The sequence below is a fragment of the Musa acuminata genome, chromosome BXJ3-6 (assembly GCF_036884655.1).
Source record: "Musa acuminata AAA Group cultivar baxijiao chromosome BXJ3-6, Cavendish_Baxijiao_AAA, whole genome shotgun sequence".
NCBI classification, from domain to species: Eukaryota; Viridiplantae; Streptophyta; class Magnoliopsida; order Zingiberales; family Musaceae; genus Musa; species Musa acuminata.
Window position 1 is genome coordinate 18,206,265 of NC_088354.1, and position 16,445 is coordinate 18,222,709.

General features: G+C 45.5%; 2 protein-coding genes across 3 annotated transcripts; one reads left to right on the top strand and one right to left on the bottom strand.

Moving 5' to 3' along the window:
- Nucleotides 1-2,383: 2,383 nt before the first annotated feature.
- LOC135640363 (small ribosomal subunit protein eS8-like) lies at nt 2,384-6,072 on the bottom strand. The gene is made up of 5 exons (XM_065154712.1): nt 5,988-6,072; nt 5,787-5,859; nt 5,022-5,358; nt 2,808-2,983; nt 2,384-2,716 (listed from the first exon to the last, which is right to left on the bottom strand). Exons 1-5 carry the CDS (start codon nt 5,989-5,991, stop codon nt 2,632-2,634), a joined length of 675 nt encoding a protein of 224 aa, XP_065010784.1. The 5' UTR covers nt 5,992-6,072; the 3' UTR covers nt 2,384-2,631.
- A 1,676-nt stretch (nt 6,073-7,748) lies between these two features.
- LOC103988661 (uncharacterized) lies at nt 7,749-9,205 on the top strand. Of its 2 annotated transcripts, none has more exons than XM_065153534.1 (2): nt 7,749-8,037; nt 8,153-9,205. In XM_065153534.1, the coding sequence occupies exon 2, from the start codon at nt 8,221-8,223 to the stop codon at nt 9,103-9,105; it is 885 nt and encodes a 294-aa protein (XP_065009606.1). In that variant the 5' UTR covers nt 7,749-8,037; nt 8,153-8,220; the 3' UTR covers nt 9,106-9,205. The 2 variants fall into 2 exon arrangements, with proteins under 2 accessions (XP_065009606.1, XP_009405539.2); XM_009407264.3 differs by having other exon boundaries at nt 7,750-8,040.
- Nucleotides 9,206-16,445: the final 7,240 nt, after the last annotated feature.

Consider the following 16,445-nt stretch of genomic DNA (forward strand, 5'->3'; position numbering starts at 1 on the left):
AAAAAAATAACATAAAAAAGATGCTCCATGGAAAAAGACAAAAAAACAAAAGTTTTTTTTTTTATAAAGAAACTCACTCTACATGAAATGATAATCGGTCCTCGAAACATTTATCGAATCAAAATGTTATGTACAAAAAAGATAGAAATAAAGTTTTTCTAGAAAAATTACCCTACATATAGTTTCACATAACGAGTTCATGAAAATAACAATTGGTCGTTGAAACATTTTTCCAATCCAAGTTTTGGGTTGATAAAACTAGTTCGGTTGATTCAACTGAATGATTTGAAAAGGAAAAAATATAATTAGAAAGATAAAAGATTATACTCATATTTATAGAATTATACTCCTTAGCCTACTAGGACTATGACTCCAAAAAAAAAAAAAAGTAAATCAAATAAGACTCCTAGCTGAATTCTAGCTGACTCTTGTTAAGACTATAATTCAGCCGACTCGTACGGAGATTAGGAAACTCAAAAAGAACTTACTTTTACATTAGCTTAAGACTCAAAAAATTTCAAGGGATCCTATATTTCTCCTCCCTTCAAATCAGCCTTGTCCTCAAGATTAAGCACTATCAAATTTCAGAAACTTTTCCTTCAGTGCCTTGTAGGACTTTCAATAGGCATCTACAATTGGTAAGCTAGCCCATTGCATTAGTAATTTAGTCACATGATATCTGCAACGCATCACAACCCATCGATCAAATATAGCTTGTGGTTAAATTTGAACCTCACCAACGGAAGATATGTTTGGCAAATGGTGTTGCACCACCTCATCTTCACCTAGCTTCTTCTTGAGGTAGAAAACATGAAAAACTGGGTGTATCATAGAGCTTGAAGGCAACTCTAAGCGATAGGCAATTGGACTAATGCATTCTAATACTTTATAAGGCCAAAAAAAAAATTGAGTAGACAACTTCATAGAAGATTGAACCTTTATAGAGGTTTGCTTGTAGGGCCGAGGACAAAGGAAAACCCAATCACCCACTATAAATTCTTGTTCACTTTAGTGTTTATCAACTTGCTGCTTCATTATTGCTTGTGAGACTACGAGGTTACCATTTAGGAGTTGAATAATCTTGTCCTTGTTAAGTAATTTCTTGTCCACTCGATCAACTTTAGAAGAGTCGGGCATGTATTTGTAATTATGGGAGGGGTTCAATCATAAACTGCTTCGAAATGAGTCATTTTAATAGAAGAGTGATAAGAAGTATTATATCATCGTTCTGTCCAAGGAAATCATTTAGTACATTCCTTCGGTTTATCACTGGTAAAGCATCTGAGATAGTTTTCTAGGTATATATTTATCACTACAGTTTGCTCATCTATTTGTCAGTACTCATATTCAGCTTGATAACCTATAAACAAAAAAGCCCTATCTAAAAGGAGCTATTAAAAACTTTATCTGTCATTGACAATGAAACGGGAAACTACATGTAATTTAACTATGTTCTTGATAAAAATATGGACAACATATGCAATAATATCGTATAGGATAGAAATGAGCATCCACGACAAAGATATAGTTTTCCCGAAGAGAAAGAGGCCGAGGCAAGCTGAGAGCCTGTGGCCATTGCCCTGCTGTTTCTTCTCAGGGAGATATCATAGATTAGAATATGTCCGACATGGGATGATTCGTTTCTGGTGCTTTGCTTCTCAGTTGTCGTGTAATAGAATGTAACCAAAATGTTTGACACGAGATTGGAAGATGGTCTCATTTACGGCATCCTGACATAATACGTTCCTTAAAGATCGGATGATCGATGCTTATTGAGTAGTTGATACATTTAATATTTTGAGAACAATGCTAATAAAGGGTAATTAATTATCAACACAATTTATCTATATGAAGAATGGATCAAGTTTATGTTATAAGGGAATGGACCGCAGAACCAGATATGCCTCCATATTAATCCGAGGAGCGAGCATAGGCATTTGATTCTGAACTCCCTACAATGGCTTATCTCCTCCTCTCTTTCTTCTCTATATTTCCTGCTGTCATAGTTTTATCTTTATCTTTATCTTCTCTCTCTCTCTCTCTCTCTCTCTCTCTCTCTCTCTCTTTTATGGAGGAAGAATAAACTGCATTTTTATTGATGGTTCAATTTATACAACTGGGAAACCTAAATGAACATTCATGGACCATAAGCTTCGGAAAATAAGAAAAACAATGGTTGTAGTCCTACTGAAACCCTAGAAGACGAGGTTTTTAACCAATCCATCACGATGGGTAGTTTGAACATCATGAAGAGAATATTATGCATTAAATGAAAACAGAATAAGTCAGGGTACAGCATGTAAATTCACTTATGAGATCTGGCACACCTTGAAATCTTTATAGGACCTTTTATGAAATGTGGCATGGGGCATCTCCGAAGATGTTCGGTAAAGAGACAAGAGCTTTAAAATTAAGCTTCTAATAATGTCACAAAAATTTGTACCCAGAACAATTGATTAGAAATTTGTCAAATGTGACAATTAAATCTCAACATCTTGAAAAGCCGATGTTTGTCAAAATTTCCATATGCAAACATCCCTTGGAATACAAAACCCTAACCTGAAACAGGCAAGTGCACAACTATATCATTCTGAAACTTACTGCAGTGTACCAGAAATAATTGGCTTCCCCTTAAGCTGCAGCTCCTGCACCCTTGCCCTTCTTTCGCTGGATCTTCTTCATGTAGAACTCAAGCTCCTTTCCTTCCAGTATGTATCTGTGCATCACGATTATCAAATCCATTAGATCAAACAGTAGAGAAATCATCATGGATAATAGGAAAAGATTAAAAAGAAAATACTTCCTACCCATCAGCTCTCCCGCACTGGCCAGGGCGTGAAGAAATACAAGCTAACAACCTTCCAGCACCAAATTGCTCCTCGATGTGGGGATCAAGTGTACGGCCCTGCTGTCGCTTCTCCAGCTTCCTGGTTACATGGTTGCTCTTCTTTGCTTCCTCTGCTGCAGCTTCACCCTCCGGTACCTGACATAGGGCAACGAAGAAAAAAAAAATTAAGGCAGATAACATCAATCAATTTTAGCAAAGATGAAAAATACAGTCTGGAACGTAGTGATGATTCACCATGAAAGATCTAAAGATGGAACCAAGCACATAGAAGATGGTCATATAGAAAAATTACTGCAAATGCCCCCTTAAATTATTTATGCAACTTTCTTTGGAGTATAAGAAAGTCTGCTGTACTGTAGCAACATATAGTTTTAATATAACTGATGGAACCATAAATATTAACAAAATCCAAATACTGCAGTTTTCCAGGTAGATAAGACTGCAATAGTATATATTATAGTGTGTGCAATATGAAGCAACTCAATTTAGATTGGCATACCAAAACTATATAGTGGCACTGAAGTCCTATAAAAGACAGACACTGATACTGTGTGCCACTCCCCAACTTGAAGTGTAAAAGGATTGAATAAGATAAATCCTTATATCAAACTCTATCACCAGTTTGAAACAAAATCTCACCAACTGCATGCTGATGTGATCTTAAATCATGCAAACTGGGAACCATACCTACAAGTAAAAAACTACACAAAGGGATCTAAACAATCAGCAGAACCATAAGGACAATTCTAATTTTAGCAAAACTAAGAAACACCAAATAAAGTTGTCTCTTAAATAAATGTCATGTTCCCAACTTCAGATATAGCTAACTTGATAAACTGACTTGCAATGCAGATCAGACTGCAGATGAACAAAAATTGGGGTCACCAAATATTTGATGCCATCCAAATAAGATTGCACCTAAACATATACCAACACTTTGATTCATAATCCACTTTTTGCCAACAATGTAACAAGAACTTAGGACTTGTTATCAAGGAAGAGACAGGTCCTTATTTGAATCCATTGGTTGACATCGAATAATATCCTACGTAAAAGTGCTTATGGATATCATAGAAAGTCCATGGAGCTACACAAAATGCCATCAAGTGAGCTGATAAATAAAAATTCTAACCAAACCTCACTACTTTGAATTTTTCCTCAATTAAAAACTCATAACCATAATGGTTTTGGAATTTCAAGTCTACTTCAAGAACAAGCTGCATATGTACCATTGGACAACCATATTTTAAACCTCAAATGAAATAGTTTGCTGCATGATCACCCAATTATGAAATCTTTGAATCTGTCACCTTTTTCTCCACTCAATCTTCAAAATTCAAAACTATTGTTTCAAAGGAAATACGTAAATAGTGGGACTCCCAATAATAAGTTCTGGGAATGGCAAGAATACCCTGCAATAGAAGCTCCGGCAAGCAACTAAACAGACTCTTATGCACATATAATATAAATGGAAAGGTGGTGAAGAAGCCGGTGTACCACCATAGTCAGATTGTCCGAGCACATACCGTACTCTTGAAATCACAAAATATAAAATCAAGAAAAGCCAGATACAAAAAGGCGAATATATGTTTACTATCACTGACTAATTGGCTCCAGAGAAGTTCAAGATTGTAACAAAACCAGTAAATATCATTTTGAATCAAACAAAGCAATCCTGCAGAAGGCCTAAGGTATACAGCAGTCGCCTCAGTGAAATCAGAATTACATGGTACATAGTGAAACAAGTAGATTCTTTTAATAGTGTACAATGAATTAACAAACTATTTCAAATATGATATCATAAATTAATTCATAAAACATTTTAAATATGATGAATGCATCTTAGATGAGCCATTGGTGGTCCCATGTAAAAAACTCCTACAAATGAGCGGTCCAAAGAGGACTATTGTACGCTATATTCATAACTCAACTCTCCATCATCTATATTGCAAGGCAACAACCTTATTGTGACGCCTAGCCTCGCCCTGACCTTAGATGAGGAATGTTACTCTCTTTAGATCAGAAAATGAGTTTTCAGACATGTAGAAAAGACTATGCACATATAAATTAAGCTATGAACTAAAATTCTAATAAAGAGAAGCACCAAGGTTAAAAAAGGTAAGAGTAAATTGAATTTAAAGAACAATAAAAACATAAAATAACAAGGATCCACCTCTGTTGCCTCCTTCTTGGCGGCTGCAGGGGCCTTCTTTTTCCTACCAATCTCGACACCGTAATGCTGGAGGTACCAATGCTTGAAGGGGGTAGCATCAACCTGCACGATGGCACTCTTCACAAGGGTCTGCGTCCTCACAAGTTCGTTGTTCGAAGCATTGTAGACCACATCAAGGATACGGGTCTTGCGAGTCACAGCCTCACTCCCCCATGAGTAATTCCCAGTGTCCAACCGGAGGGCCCTCCACTTCACATTGCCTCCTCGCACTCGAACCCTCCTCACTGTTTTGTTGCTGGAGAGTTTTGTGTTCGCCGGCTGCCTTCCCAATTCATACCTTTCAAAGGATAAAAACAGATACAAAAACAAATTTAAATAGAATAAAAGAAATTAAACCAAGGTGACTAAACACTCAAATTAGATCAAATAAATGTCTAATAGCACAAAAGACAATCAACAAATTACATCAGGAATCGAACCTTGCTGGATCAACAGCAAGAATAAATCGAAGCCATAGTAATTCGAACAAATAAAGAACTCGTAAAAATTCACACGTCAAAACCCTGTCTCTTCGTTGGATACTTGGGGAAATCAAACAAAAGTGCACGAAAACCCAACTGCAAGCGAATAATAAAAATACGAGATTGAGGTACAAAAGCAACGCAACGACCTATGGTTAACCGGCTGAACAGAACAACCAGTTGAGAGAAGGAAGGTCATCAATCAGAAGAGAGAGAGGGAGAGGGAGAGGGAGAGGGGTCTCACTTTCTCTTCTTCCTCCATGCCTTCTTCTTGCCCCCAGTAGCGCGCCTCTTGTGCATGGAGTCCCGCGAGATACCTGCCAGCATAAGGAGAGGGAGAGCGTCATGGACGTGAGCAACAAGATGAAGACTAAGCTAACAGATCTTGGGGTTCCGAATCCTCGAATTGGAGGACGATTCCCAGACGAAGGCTTCGGATCCTTACCCATTTTGGCCGAGCGGTGGCGAGAAGCGCTTCGATTTCTCTCCTCGGAACTTCGCCGCCGCTAGCCGTCGCACTTAGCGTTCAACACGTAATATATATAGACCCCAAAAACCCTAAGGTGATCCCGCCTGCACCAGAGATGCACGTATGAGCAATGGAAAGCAAGCCATGGTGTCGCCCTCGTGGATGCTTATGTGGCAGAGTCGCGAAGTTTCTATTAACGGGTCGGATACAGGTCCTTGTTTTGGATTCACAAGCTTATCGGATTTGGATATTGATTTCAAGTGGATCAACCTAATGCAATGTACTAACAACATTTGGATGGTCCTAATGGCATATCTAAATAATTATAAATGATACATTTACTAAATTTGATTCGACATGCTTGCAAGAGGTTTTCTCTGTCCGTCAGTAAAAGATTATTTTTTTTATTAGATTAAAAAAATGATTAGTGAGTGTTCATAATATAGTTTAATGTTATATATATATATATATATATATATATATATATATACTAATGACAATATATGCTCGACATCTCTGCAACATGACTAGAGTTTTGACTTCCAACAGGTGGACATCAAACCCTGAAGCAATCTTATGATTTTCGAATTTAGTGTAACTATTGCTGTCTACATGGAGATTCATCATACTAATTAATTCATGCTCGTGCCATGGACAAAGCAACGTTTCTAATTGCAAGTGTCCTGCGACAGTGCAATGTAGAGACTGGTTATCCATCTTTCTGGCAGGTTTAGATCGATATGGCACAAAGCAGTAAACTGGTTATCTATCTATTGATCAATATAGTCATCAGAATCTAATTAATTATATTATATATATCTTAAGTCCGATCGGATCACCTGTATTATTCATATATAGGTAGCAACTACATTAAAAATGATTTTGTATCTTGTTCTAGCTATCAGTTCTAAGCTGCTTCTTTATCTTGCTTTCCATTCTCCTAGATTATTTCTTTTTTGTTGCAGAAAGTTGCTCTCCCTATTTGTACAGCGGCCTTTTCTCTTATCCTTTGCTTTAGAGTCATACAAGACGATAAAATTGTATGAACGGAAACTTAATTTGAACAGTAACAGATCCAACCTCAAGGTTTCCTTCAGCTTCTCGATCTATATATATTTGCTTCATGATCAACGTATACAGCTCACTATCTTTTTCTCTTGCATTAGCAGGGCTGGGAACAACCTTCTAGGGTTTCATCATTCGTCATCTGACCTATGTATAATGGATTCCGATGAGTCCACAGGAGGAACCTTGGGAGCATGCTGATGCCACAGTTCGTCAAAGCATCTGCAGACAAACCTGATGTCTCTTGTACTAGTTAATGAATACTTCTCAGAAATATACACAACTCCATGCATGGTTGGAAGAAAACTTTGCAGCCAGGCGTCAATCACCTTCCATCAGTTCTGAATGATCTTGACAAGGATGTGTCTACCAACACTGCAGTAGGCAGAGGAGATAGCAGCTTGGCTTAAACAAAGAGCACCAAGGGCAATGGTGCATCCATGTTGTTATCCTTATGATTTTATGATAATTCATATATAATAGAAGTCTACAGCCGAGAATTAAGAAAATTATTTCATGAAGTTGGACCCAAAATTTAGCTTTTATTTATTTATTTATTTATTTATTTTTAAGAAAGAAAGGATAAGGTGGTGGCCATCAGGGTACAACAATCAGTACATTGAACCTGGACATGCTTTGGCACATTCCACGTACCTAGACGACCCCAAACAAGATTCGACACGGATTAAGCTCCTCTTTATATTGCCTCGTCCATCACCTGCCACTGCACTCGCTCCCCTGCGATGTGCGAGCCCGCACTCCATCACGTGCGAGAGCCCAGCATCAAGGCTTGTGCACGGGCATATACCGTCGCATAGCCGAACCATTCCACCTGGCACTCGGTATATCCCTCACCTCCTTCCTCGCCATTCCATAACCCCATCACCTTACATCTTGACTGCTCATAGACAAGCATCCACTGACCAATAGAGGAAGAGTGGACAATGCCATGAATATTCCTGTGGTAATCTCTCTCCTCGCTCTCTCTCTCTCTCTCTCTCTACACTAATAAAATGTCGTCACCTTCTCCACATTATTGTACTACAAAAAATGGTGACTCCATGATGACTCTCCAGTGTTGACAGCATATATCCATCTCCTTCCCTGTAAAAGAGTCTTCTCCTCGCCCTTTGAAGCCCCTGAAATGGCAGTTTCCATGAGGGCCAAGCGGGTGACCGATCCCCTCGGGGAGGATGCGAGGGCTCGTCTCCGAGGCTACGATCGCCGCCGGCTGACTGGCTATGCCAGCAGCGGCAGCGATCACGAGGCCTTGTCCAGCCTCGTCCATGCCTTCTTCGAGTGCGACGACTGCGACTCCCCCTCTGCGGCAGACGCTGCTGCTGCTGGTGAGCCTGGTGACCGGATGTCCGACTCGGATGGAGGAGATCAGTCCGAGAAGGCAGCGGCTGCGGTGGGAGAACTGGTCGGTGGGTGGAGGAAGAGCGACGACCCTTTCCGCCTCCGCCTCCTCTCTGACGCCTCCAAGGCCGCGGATGCCATGGCGACGCTGAGGTCGAGCGCTTTCGGGTATCGCCGGGCGGTCATGGCGCTGCTGAGGGAGATGGGTTACGACGCTGGGATATGCAAGGCGAGGTGGGAGAGCTCCGGGAACTTGGTCCACGGGAGTTACGAGTACATCGACGTGGTGGTGCCGGCGGGAAAGGAGGGGAAGGAAGATCGGCGCTACATCGTGGACCTGGGCTTCGCCGCGGAGTTCAAGGTGGCTCGAGCGACGGAGGCTTACGAAAACGTGGTGGCGGCGCTTCCGGAAATGATGGTGGCGCAGCCGGAGGAGGTGAAGCAGGTGGTGCGGATGGTGGGGGATGCGGGGCGGCGGTCGCTCAAGTCACAGGGCCTGCACGTGCCTCCGTGGCGGAAGGGGAGGTACATAATGGCTAAGTGGCTGGGGCCGTACCGGAGGACGGTCAACGCGGTCCCGGCGTCCGCCGCGCCCTCGGGGGCCGGCGGCGCCGAGGCCAAGTGTCGAGCCGTGGGATTCACGGCGGCCAAGGGCACCATCATTTGCTGAAGCGAAGGATCGGGATAGGATATGCGGCGGACGACAGCGAGTCGGTGTTGGGGAGAAACGTGTCAATCATGTGACGGAATTGGAATTAAAGCAGATGATGACTGCCTTATTTAATATATATATATGTATATATATATATATATATATATATATATATATATATATATATATATATATATATATATAATATTTTCTCTTTCATTTAAATTTTGTGTAGATATTGCCACTTGATTGTATTCTTGCCAAATTGTTGTACTATTTGGCATTGATGTACTGTGAATCACGGTTAAGTGGAAATGACATTAAGCTTATGACAGCAATTTGTATAAGTTCCAAGCATGTTCGTCCTGTAAAATGCCAAATAAAACTCTCTTCTTGTGTAGTATGTTGGAAACTCATAATTCATTTAGTATGCTCCATATGTCTTGTTGGCGTAAACAAGTTTAAGCCATGGCCTCGGGGCTGACACGGCTTGGTTCAGGTCCGAATGATGGGAGATCTTCCCGGGGCGGCCCTTGAGATCGCTGAAGTGGCCGATTGCGATGGTCCGATCGAGACGGGATCGCTGCTTCCTCCGGGAGGGAACTCCTCGCCTGAGCGTCTAGTGGGAGGCCTCCGTCTTCACACCTGCACACAGGTCGGGTCGGAGGAGCTCGGCCCGACCCCTCCGACGATCAAGTTAGTGAATAATCGCAGGGGGTTTTTTATTTGTGTTGTGTCCTCCCTCATTTCCTTGGAGCGCGAGGGTTTTTATAATGAGGGTTACCGTTGCGTGATGTGCCTGCCCGTAGGGAGCAGGATCGTACTTATGGTAGTGTCTGACATCGATGTTGGCGTGGCGTAAAGGATCGAGCCTGAGCAGGGTGTTAATGTGCCTTGGTCGGCGTTCCGGTCCGCGTTGACCAGGTGCTGACAGGTCAATAGAGGCGTGAGGCGTCATCTGGGGCAACTGACGTCACCCGAGTCTTATCGTCATTATTACCCTCATCATATTCCCCCCCGAAGGAAGCTATGTGTCGGTTGCTGTAAAAGGGGGGTCCGAGACATGACTTCAGCTTTAAGAAACTATCCCTGTTGGGCGGTTGCCAGCCCGTTACCAGGGGTGTGGGAATTGTGGAGTTTAGTAACTAAGGAGGGTTGGATGTGCAGCGGTGGCCTTGGGCAGTATGCGGCCGAGGAGCGTGGCTCGGGCAGGCAGGTCACGCAGAGGTAGTGGTCTTGGGCAACATGCAGCCGAGGAGCACGACTTAGGCGGGCAGGTCGCACAAAGGTAGTAGTCTCGGGCAGCACGCAGCCGAGGAGCATGACTCAGGTGGGCAGTCCGCGCAGAGGTAGTGGTCTCGGGCAACACGCAGCCGAGGAGCACGACTCAGGCGGGTAGGCCGCGCAGAGGTAGTGGTCTCGGGCAACACGCAACCGAGGAGCACGACTCAGGCGGGCAGGCTGCGTAGAGGTAGTGGTCTCGAGCATCATGCAGTCGAGGAGCACGACTCAAGCGGGCAGGCCGCACAGAGGTAGTGGTCTCGGGCGACATGCAGCTGAGGAGCACGACTCAGGCGGGCAGGCTGCGCAGAGGTAGTGGTCTCGGGCGACATGCAGCCGAGGAGCATGACTCAGGCGGGCAGGCTGCGCAGAGGTAGTGGTCTCGGGCGACACACAGCCAAGGAGCACGACTTAGGCGGGCAGGTCATGCAGAGGTCGTGGTCTCAGGCAACATGCAGCCGAGGAGCACGACTCAGGTGGCCAGGCCGCGCAGAGGTCGTGGTCTCAGGCAACATGCAGCCGAGATGCAACTTAGTTTTGATCAGCAATTCATTGCTTAGTGACGTGTGGGCGCGGGTGGCCAGGCCATTCTTCGTTTGGGGAAGCCCAAGGGACCGTCACTTTCGGGAGTCACCGATTTTCGAGGCTGAGAAGGCCAGCGCTTTCAGCATTCGCACCGCGCGCCCGGCGGCTGCCACGTCAAGACACATTTATGGTGAGGTGACGTTTGGTTTGCCTGACGCAACGTGCTTCAGGAGAGGAAGGGTCACCATTTTGGCAGGATTTGGCCTATAAATAGCGTGAAGTTGGCTTCCTGCACATCTCCTTACTTTCATTCGCCCAGTTGCTTCTTCGGACCCTATTGCTTCGTCCGAATCGGCTGTCCTGCTGTTCCTTCCTAAGGTCGGTAAGGATGGCTTCCCCTTCTTCCTTGCCCCTGCCTTCTTCACCATCCACCTTCGGTAATGCCGGAGAGAAAACATTGCCGCCGAGCCCCAACTCGTCATCCGACGAAAAAGCGGCTAGGGCTCTCGAAGCCTTAATGTGGTCGCATGACGTCGACTTGACTGTGAGCGAGTCGTCACTTGGTTACCTCTGAGGCCATTATGGTCTCCCGAAGGAATTTGTGCTTACTGCCCCTGAGCCAGGGCAGCGGGCGTACGACCCTATCCCAAAGGGCTTCGCCTTAACTTTAGACGCCTTTGAGGCCGGGCTACGCCTCCCATTGCATCCCGTCATCACCTCTTTTATCTCGTAGTGGCGCATTTCCCCGTCACAGATGGCACCGAACTCCTGGCGCTATTTGGTGGCGTTCCTAGGGGAGTGCCACTACGCCAATATTGCCCCGACCCGGTCTCTCTTCCTCTCTTGCTTTCGCCTTTCCAAGGGGTCGAGGGGTTACTATCTGTCCGCCCGATCGGGCTTTCGGGTTAGTAGGGCTCCTTCCAGTAATAAGGGATGGAAGGGGCGTTTCTTTTTTGTCTGTCGTTCGAAGGACTGGGGCTTCAGGCTCTGGTGGGCGGCGCGCGTGATTGACAACACCGCCCCGGCCCTGAACGACGAGGAGCGCAGGGACCTTCGGCAGCTTAAGGAGATTCTCCCAACCTCCCGGGCTATTCGGAAAATGATCGAGGGGTGGCTGGTCGAGGCGGGTCTTAGCCCGGTGCCTCGAGGTATGCCCGCAATGGGTAGCGTTAGGATTTTCCAAAAGATCATTTTTGGTGTTCCGACCAATGTCAGTGTTTTCGTGCAGAGATGGTGAACCTCGTCACTGTGCGCGGGGGGCGTTCTTCGTCGGTCGCATCGTCGCGTCAAACGACTGAGCCAAGGGCTAGCTCAAAAGAAGCGCCAATAGAACTCGAGGCCAGACGACCCCGGAAGAAATCGAAGATCGGCATCGAGAAGGAGGATATGTCGCTAGCTCCGGCCAAGGAGGTCATTGTCGAACCGGGCCATCGTGATCGGCGACAGGGCCCTGGTCGGGGTGAGGCCGGCCCGAGCAATGAAGGGGCAAGGAAGGCACCCCAGGAACCCTCCATCTGCGACCTGTGTCGCCTCCCTGCGGGAGCGCAGGACGAGCCCTATCAAGCTCGGGTGATGGGCGGACTTTCGGAGGGCCAGCCCTCCAACCCGCTGGTCGCCCGGTGGGCGGGCCTGACCCGCGGGACCCGGGTATGGGCCGACGAGGAGGCCGCGGCCTCCTTCGCGCGAGGTGGGCTTCATCCCGATATGGCTTGGGATCTGTACACCACGCTCTCGGACATTTTGTTGGGCAAGTCTGCTAAGTCGTTGCTGATGGGCGGACTTTCGGAGGGCCAGCCCTCCAACCCGCTGGTCGCCCGGTGGGCGGGCCTGACCCGCGGGACCCGGGTATGGACCGACGGGGAGGCCGCAGCCTCCTTCGTGCGAGGTGGGCTTCATCCCGATATGGCTTGGGATCTGTACACCATGCTCTCGGACGTTTTGCTGGGCAAGTCTGCTAAGTCGTTGCTGTGGGTAAGCGTCTTGCTATCGACTTCCTGCCTATGCCCAAACGTTACTTGTCCTGACTCTTTCTCTTTGCAGGGCCATCATTATACCACAGCGTTGATGGACCGCGTGCGCGACGCGGGTCGGGTCCTCGGCATTTTGAGTGACCACAACGCGGAGCTGCGTCGACAGATTGAGGAGGTCTGCGCAGGGGCAGCTCCGGGGGCTTCCCCAGACCTCCCCGGTCCTAGCGTGGGTCGGAAACTTCACCATCTGATGGTAGGTGGAAACTACAGCTCTAATCTTGTTGAGGGTGGGCATCCGAGAATGACGTTGTATGCAGTAGGGAGATCCACCACTAAAAAGGTGGACATCACCGTCTTCGATCTGGGTGACGCTCCCAAAGTCAGGGGAAGGGTGATAGCTCCCAACGGTGAGATCGAGTCGCCGGTGAACCCAGTGAGCACTGAGCACATGGGCTCCAAGGCTTCTTTAGCCAACCCAAGTTTCCGAAAAGCGTTAAGATAGAGCACATCAGCTGAGCTCCCCGTGTCGATCATGATCCTCCTTACCTGGGTGTTAGCGATCCGAGCTGTTATTATGAGTGCATCGTCATGCTCTGATCGCTCAGCACCCTCGGGAGGGAACGCGACCTCGGGGTCGAGGCTGCGTTGGGGAGCATCGGCCCTGGCGGAGCAGGCGTATGCCTTCCTTCCGGACATATTGTTTCCTCCGGATGCTGGGCCTCTTGTGATGACGTCGATTTGGCACTCCACAGGGCCTTCCGGATGGGGCGAAAGCTCCCTGTCCCGACGGATATACCGATTGAGGTGTCCTCTGCGGACGAGCTCCTCGATTTGCTGCTTCAGCTCGCGGCACTCCTCAGTATCATGCCTGCTTTGCCGGTGGAAGCGGCAATACTTGGACTGGTAGGCGAGTTCCCACGGGCTTTTCATCGGGTTGGGGGCCCTGAGTAACCCTTTTCCCCTTATTTGGAGAAATATCTCCATTCAGGACGCGCCAAAGAGTGCAACGAGGTCCTTGTTGAATCTCGGATTTTGATGATAAAATCAATTGATGGGTTATTTGATCTAATCCATATTATTGAGTTAAGTGTGCAGGATTAACTACGATAACCAGAAAACACAAAGCAAGAATACCGGAGTCAAGATCGATGGATGTTTAAGAGTCCGAAGAATCGTCGGAGATGCTGCCGGAACCAACCGAGAAGAAATCGGGAACCTATCGGAAGTTCGCCGAAGAGATCGTCGGAGGTTCACGGAGATCACCGAGAAGGCTCGGCTACTCGTTAAAGTCATCACAAGATCGGGAGCTTGATGGGAGTTCGTCGGAAGAAGTTCGTCGGAAAGCTCGCCGAAACAAGACTCGACGTTCGCGGTTGAAAGCTTGCTTAGGATGTGTTTTTGTTATGTAGTTCACTTGTAATTAGGATTTGGATTAAGAGATAATCCTATATCCTAGTTAGGGGCCAACTGGGCCCAAAGTCAGAGTTGGTTTAGGCTAAAAATTAAGCTAAACCAGCGAACTAGAGAGCCAAGATTGAAGCCCAACTAGTGGCTGAAAACACTGTAGTCGGGCTGAAAACACTGTAGGCGGTGGCACCGCCTAGCTGGGCGGTGGAACCGCCCAGCACCCGAGAGCTGGGCGGTGACACCTCCTTGGCTGGGCGGTTGCACCGTCCAGCACCCGAGCGCTGGGCGGTGGCACCGCCTGGTTGGGCGGTGGCACCTCCAGCACCGGAAACCCTAAGAAAATTCAAATTTTGGAGCCCAAAATTTGAATCCTCTTGAGGCCTATAAATACCCCTCTAATCTCAGCTGAGGTAACAACTTTTGAGAAGCATTTTGATTGAGAGAAAAGTCTTAGAAAGTCTTAGCAAGTCTTGTTTTCAATTTGCTATAGAGTTCTCCTCCTTCTTTCTTATTGAAAATTTGTAAGAGGTTGAGCTGCTTGTAAAAGGTTGTAAGAGGGGTGTTTACCCTTCCATTTCAAGAGACTTGCTAGTGGAAGGTGGGAGCCTCATCGAAGAGGGGCCTCGCAAGTGGAGTAGGTCATTTGACCGAACCACTCTAAAAATCGGCGTAATCTCTGGTTTGCTTTTTATTATTGTCATTTACATTACTGCAAATCTTCTTACTGCTTTAGTTCCTCATTACTCTTTCTGCGCAACTTTAAGAATACGCCTTCAAGTTAAATTTCTCAAGTTTCGTTCTTAACGTACGAAAGATTTTGATTAAAATCGAAGTTTTAATCCGCTGCACTAATTCACCCCCCCCCTCTTAGTGCCGCTCCGATCCTAACAAGTGGTATCAGAGCAAGGTTATCTCTCATATTTGGTTTAATACCCAAGAGAGATGGCTTACTCCGGCATGCAAGAGGGTCATTCTATTGCACGACCACCTTTGTTTAATGGGTCGGATTACACATATTGGAAGACTCGCATGAGAATCTTCCTCATTTCTATGGACTTTGAGCTTTGGTCTATTGTCGAGAATGGATTTCAAAAATCTTCTCTTCCGATGAGCGAATGGGATGAATCAGAGAAGAAGGTTTTTGCTTTAAATGCAAAGGCTATGAATGCCTTGTTTTGTGCACTAGACAAAAACGAATTTAATCGTGTTTCAATGTGTGATTCGGCTTTTGATATTTGGAGAACTCTTGAGGTCACTCATGAAGGCACTAGCCGAGTGAAAGAGTCCAAAATCAACATCCTTGTGCACTCTTACGAACTTTTCCGAATGAAACCAAGTGAGTCCATCGGAGACATGTACACCCGGTTTACGGATGTCATCAATGGACTCAAAGCTCTTGGTAAAGATTTTACTAACTTTGAACTAGTAACTAAAATCTTAAGATCCCTCCCTAAAAGTTGGGATCCAAAAGTTACGGCCATTCAAGAGGCCAAAGACCTTAAAGCATTCCCTCTTGAAGAACTCATTGGGTCTCTAATGACCTACGAAATGACATGTCAAGCTCATGACGAGCTCGAGAACCCCCTTCCAAAGAACAGGAAGGATATGACACTCAAATCACAAGAAGACCACTTGAAAGGAACATCAAGTGATGAGGACAGTGACAATGACATTGCACTTTTGACTCAAAAATTTAAAAAATATTTAAGAAAGAACAAACTTAAAAATAATGTAAAAAATAAATTTGAACAAAAGAAGGACCAAGTGATTTGCTATGAATGCAAAAAACCGGGACACTACAAGAACGATTGTCCTCAAGCCAAAAAGAGGACATCAAAGAAGAAAGCGCTCAAGGCAACATGGGATGATTCAAGCGCGTCCGAAGAAGAGGAGTCCAACACCGAGCAAGTTGCTCATTACGCGCTAATGGCGTTAGGAGAAGAGGTATGTGATTTATTTAATGAAGATTTATCTTTTGAAGAACTATCTATCGCTTTTCATGAATTATTTGATGAATGTAGAACTGTTAGCAAGAAGTTAAGTATCTTAAAGAAAGAGCATGCTTTGCTACAAGATAAGTTTGATAGTCTTCAAACTCCTCCATGCTCTAAGTGTGAGCACTTAGAAGCAATAAAAAATGAAAATTTGCTTCTTAAGGAAACCTTAAACAAGTTT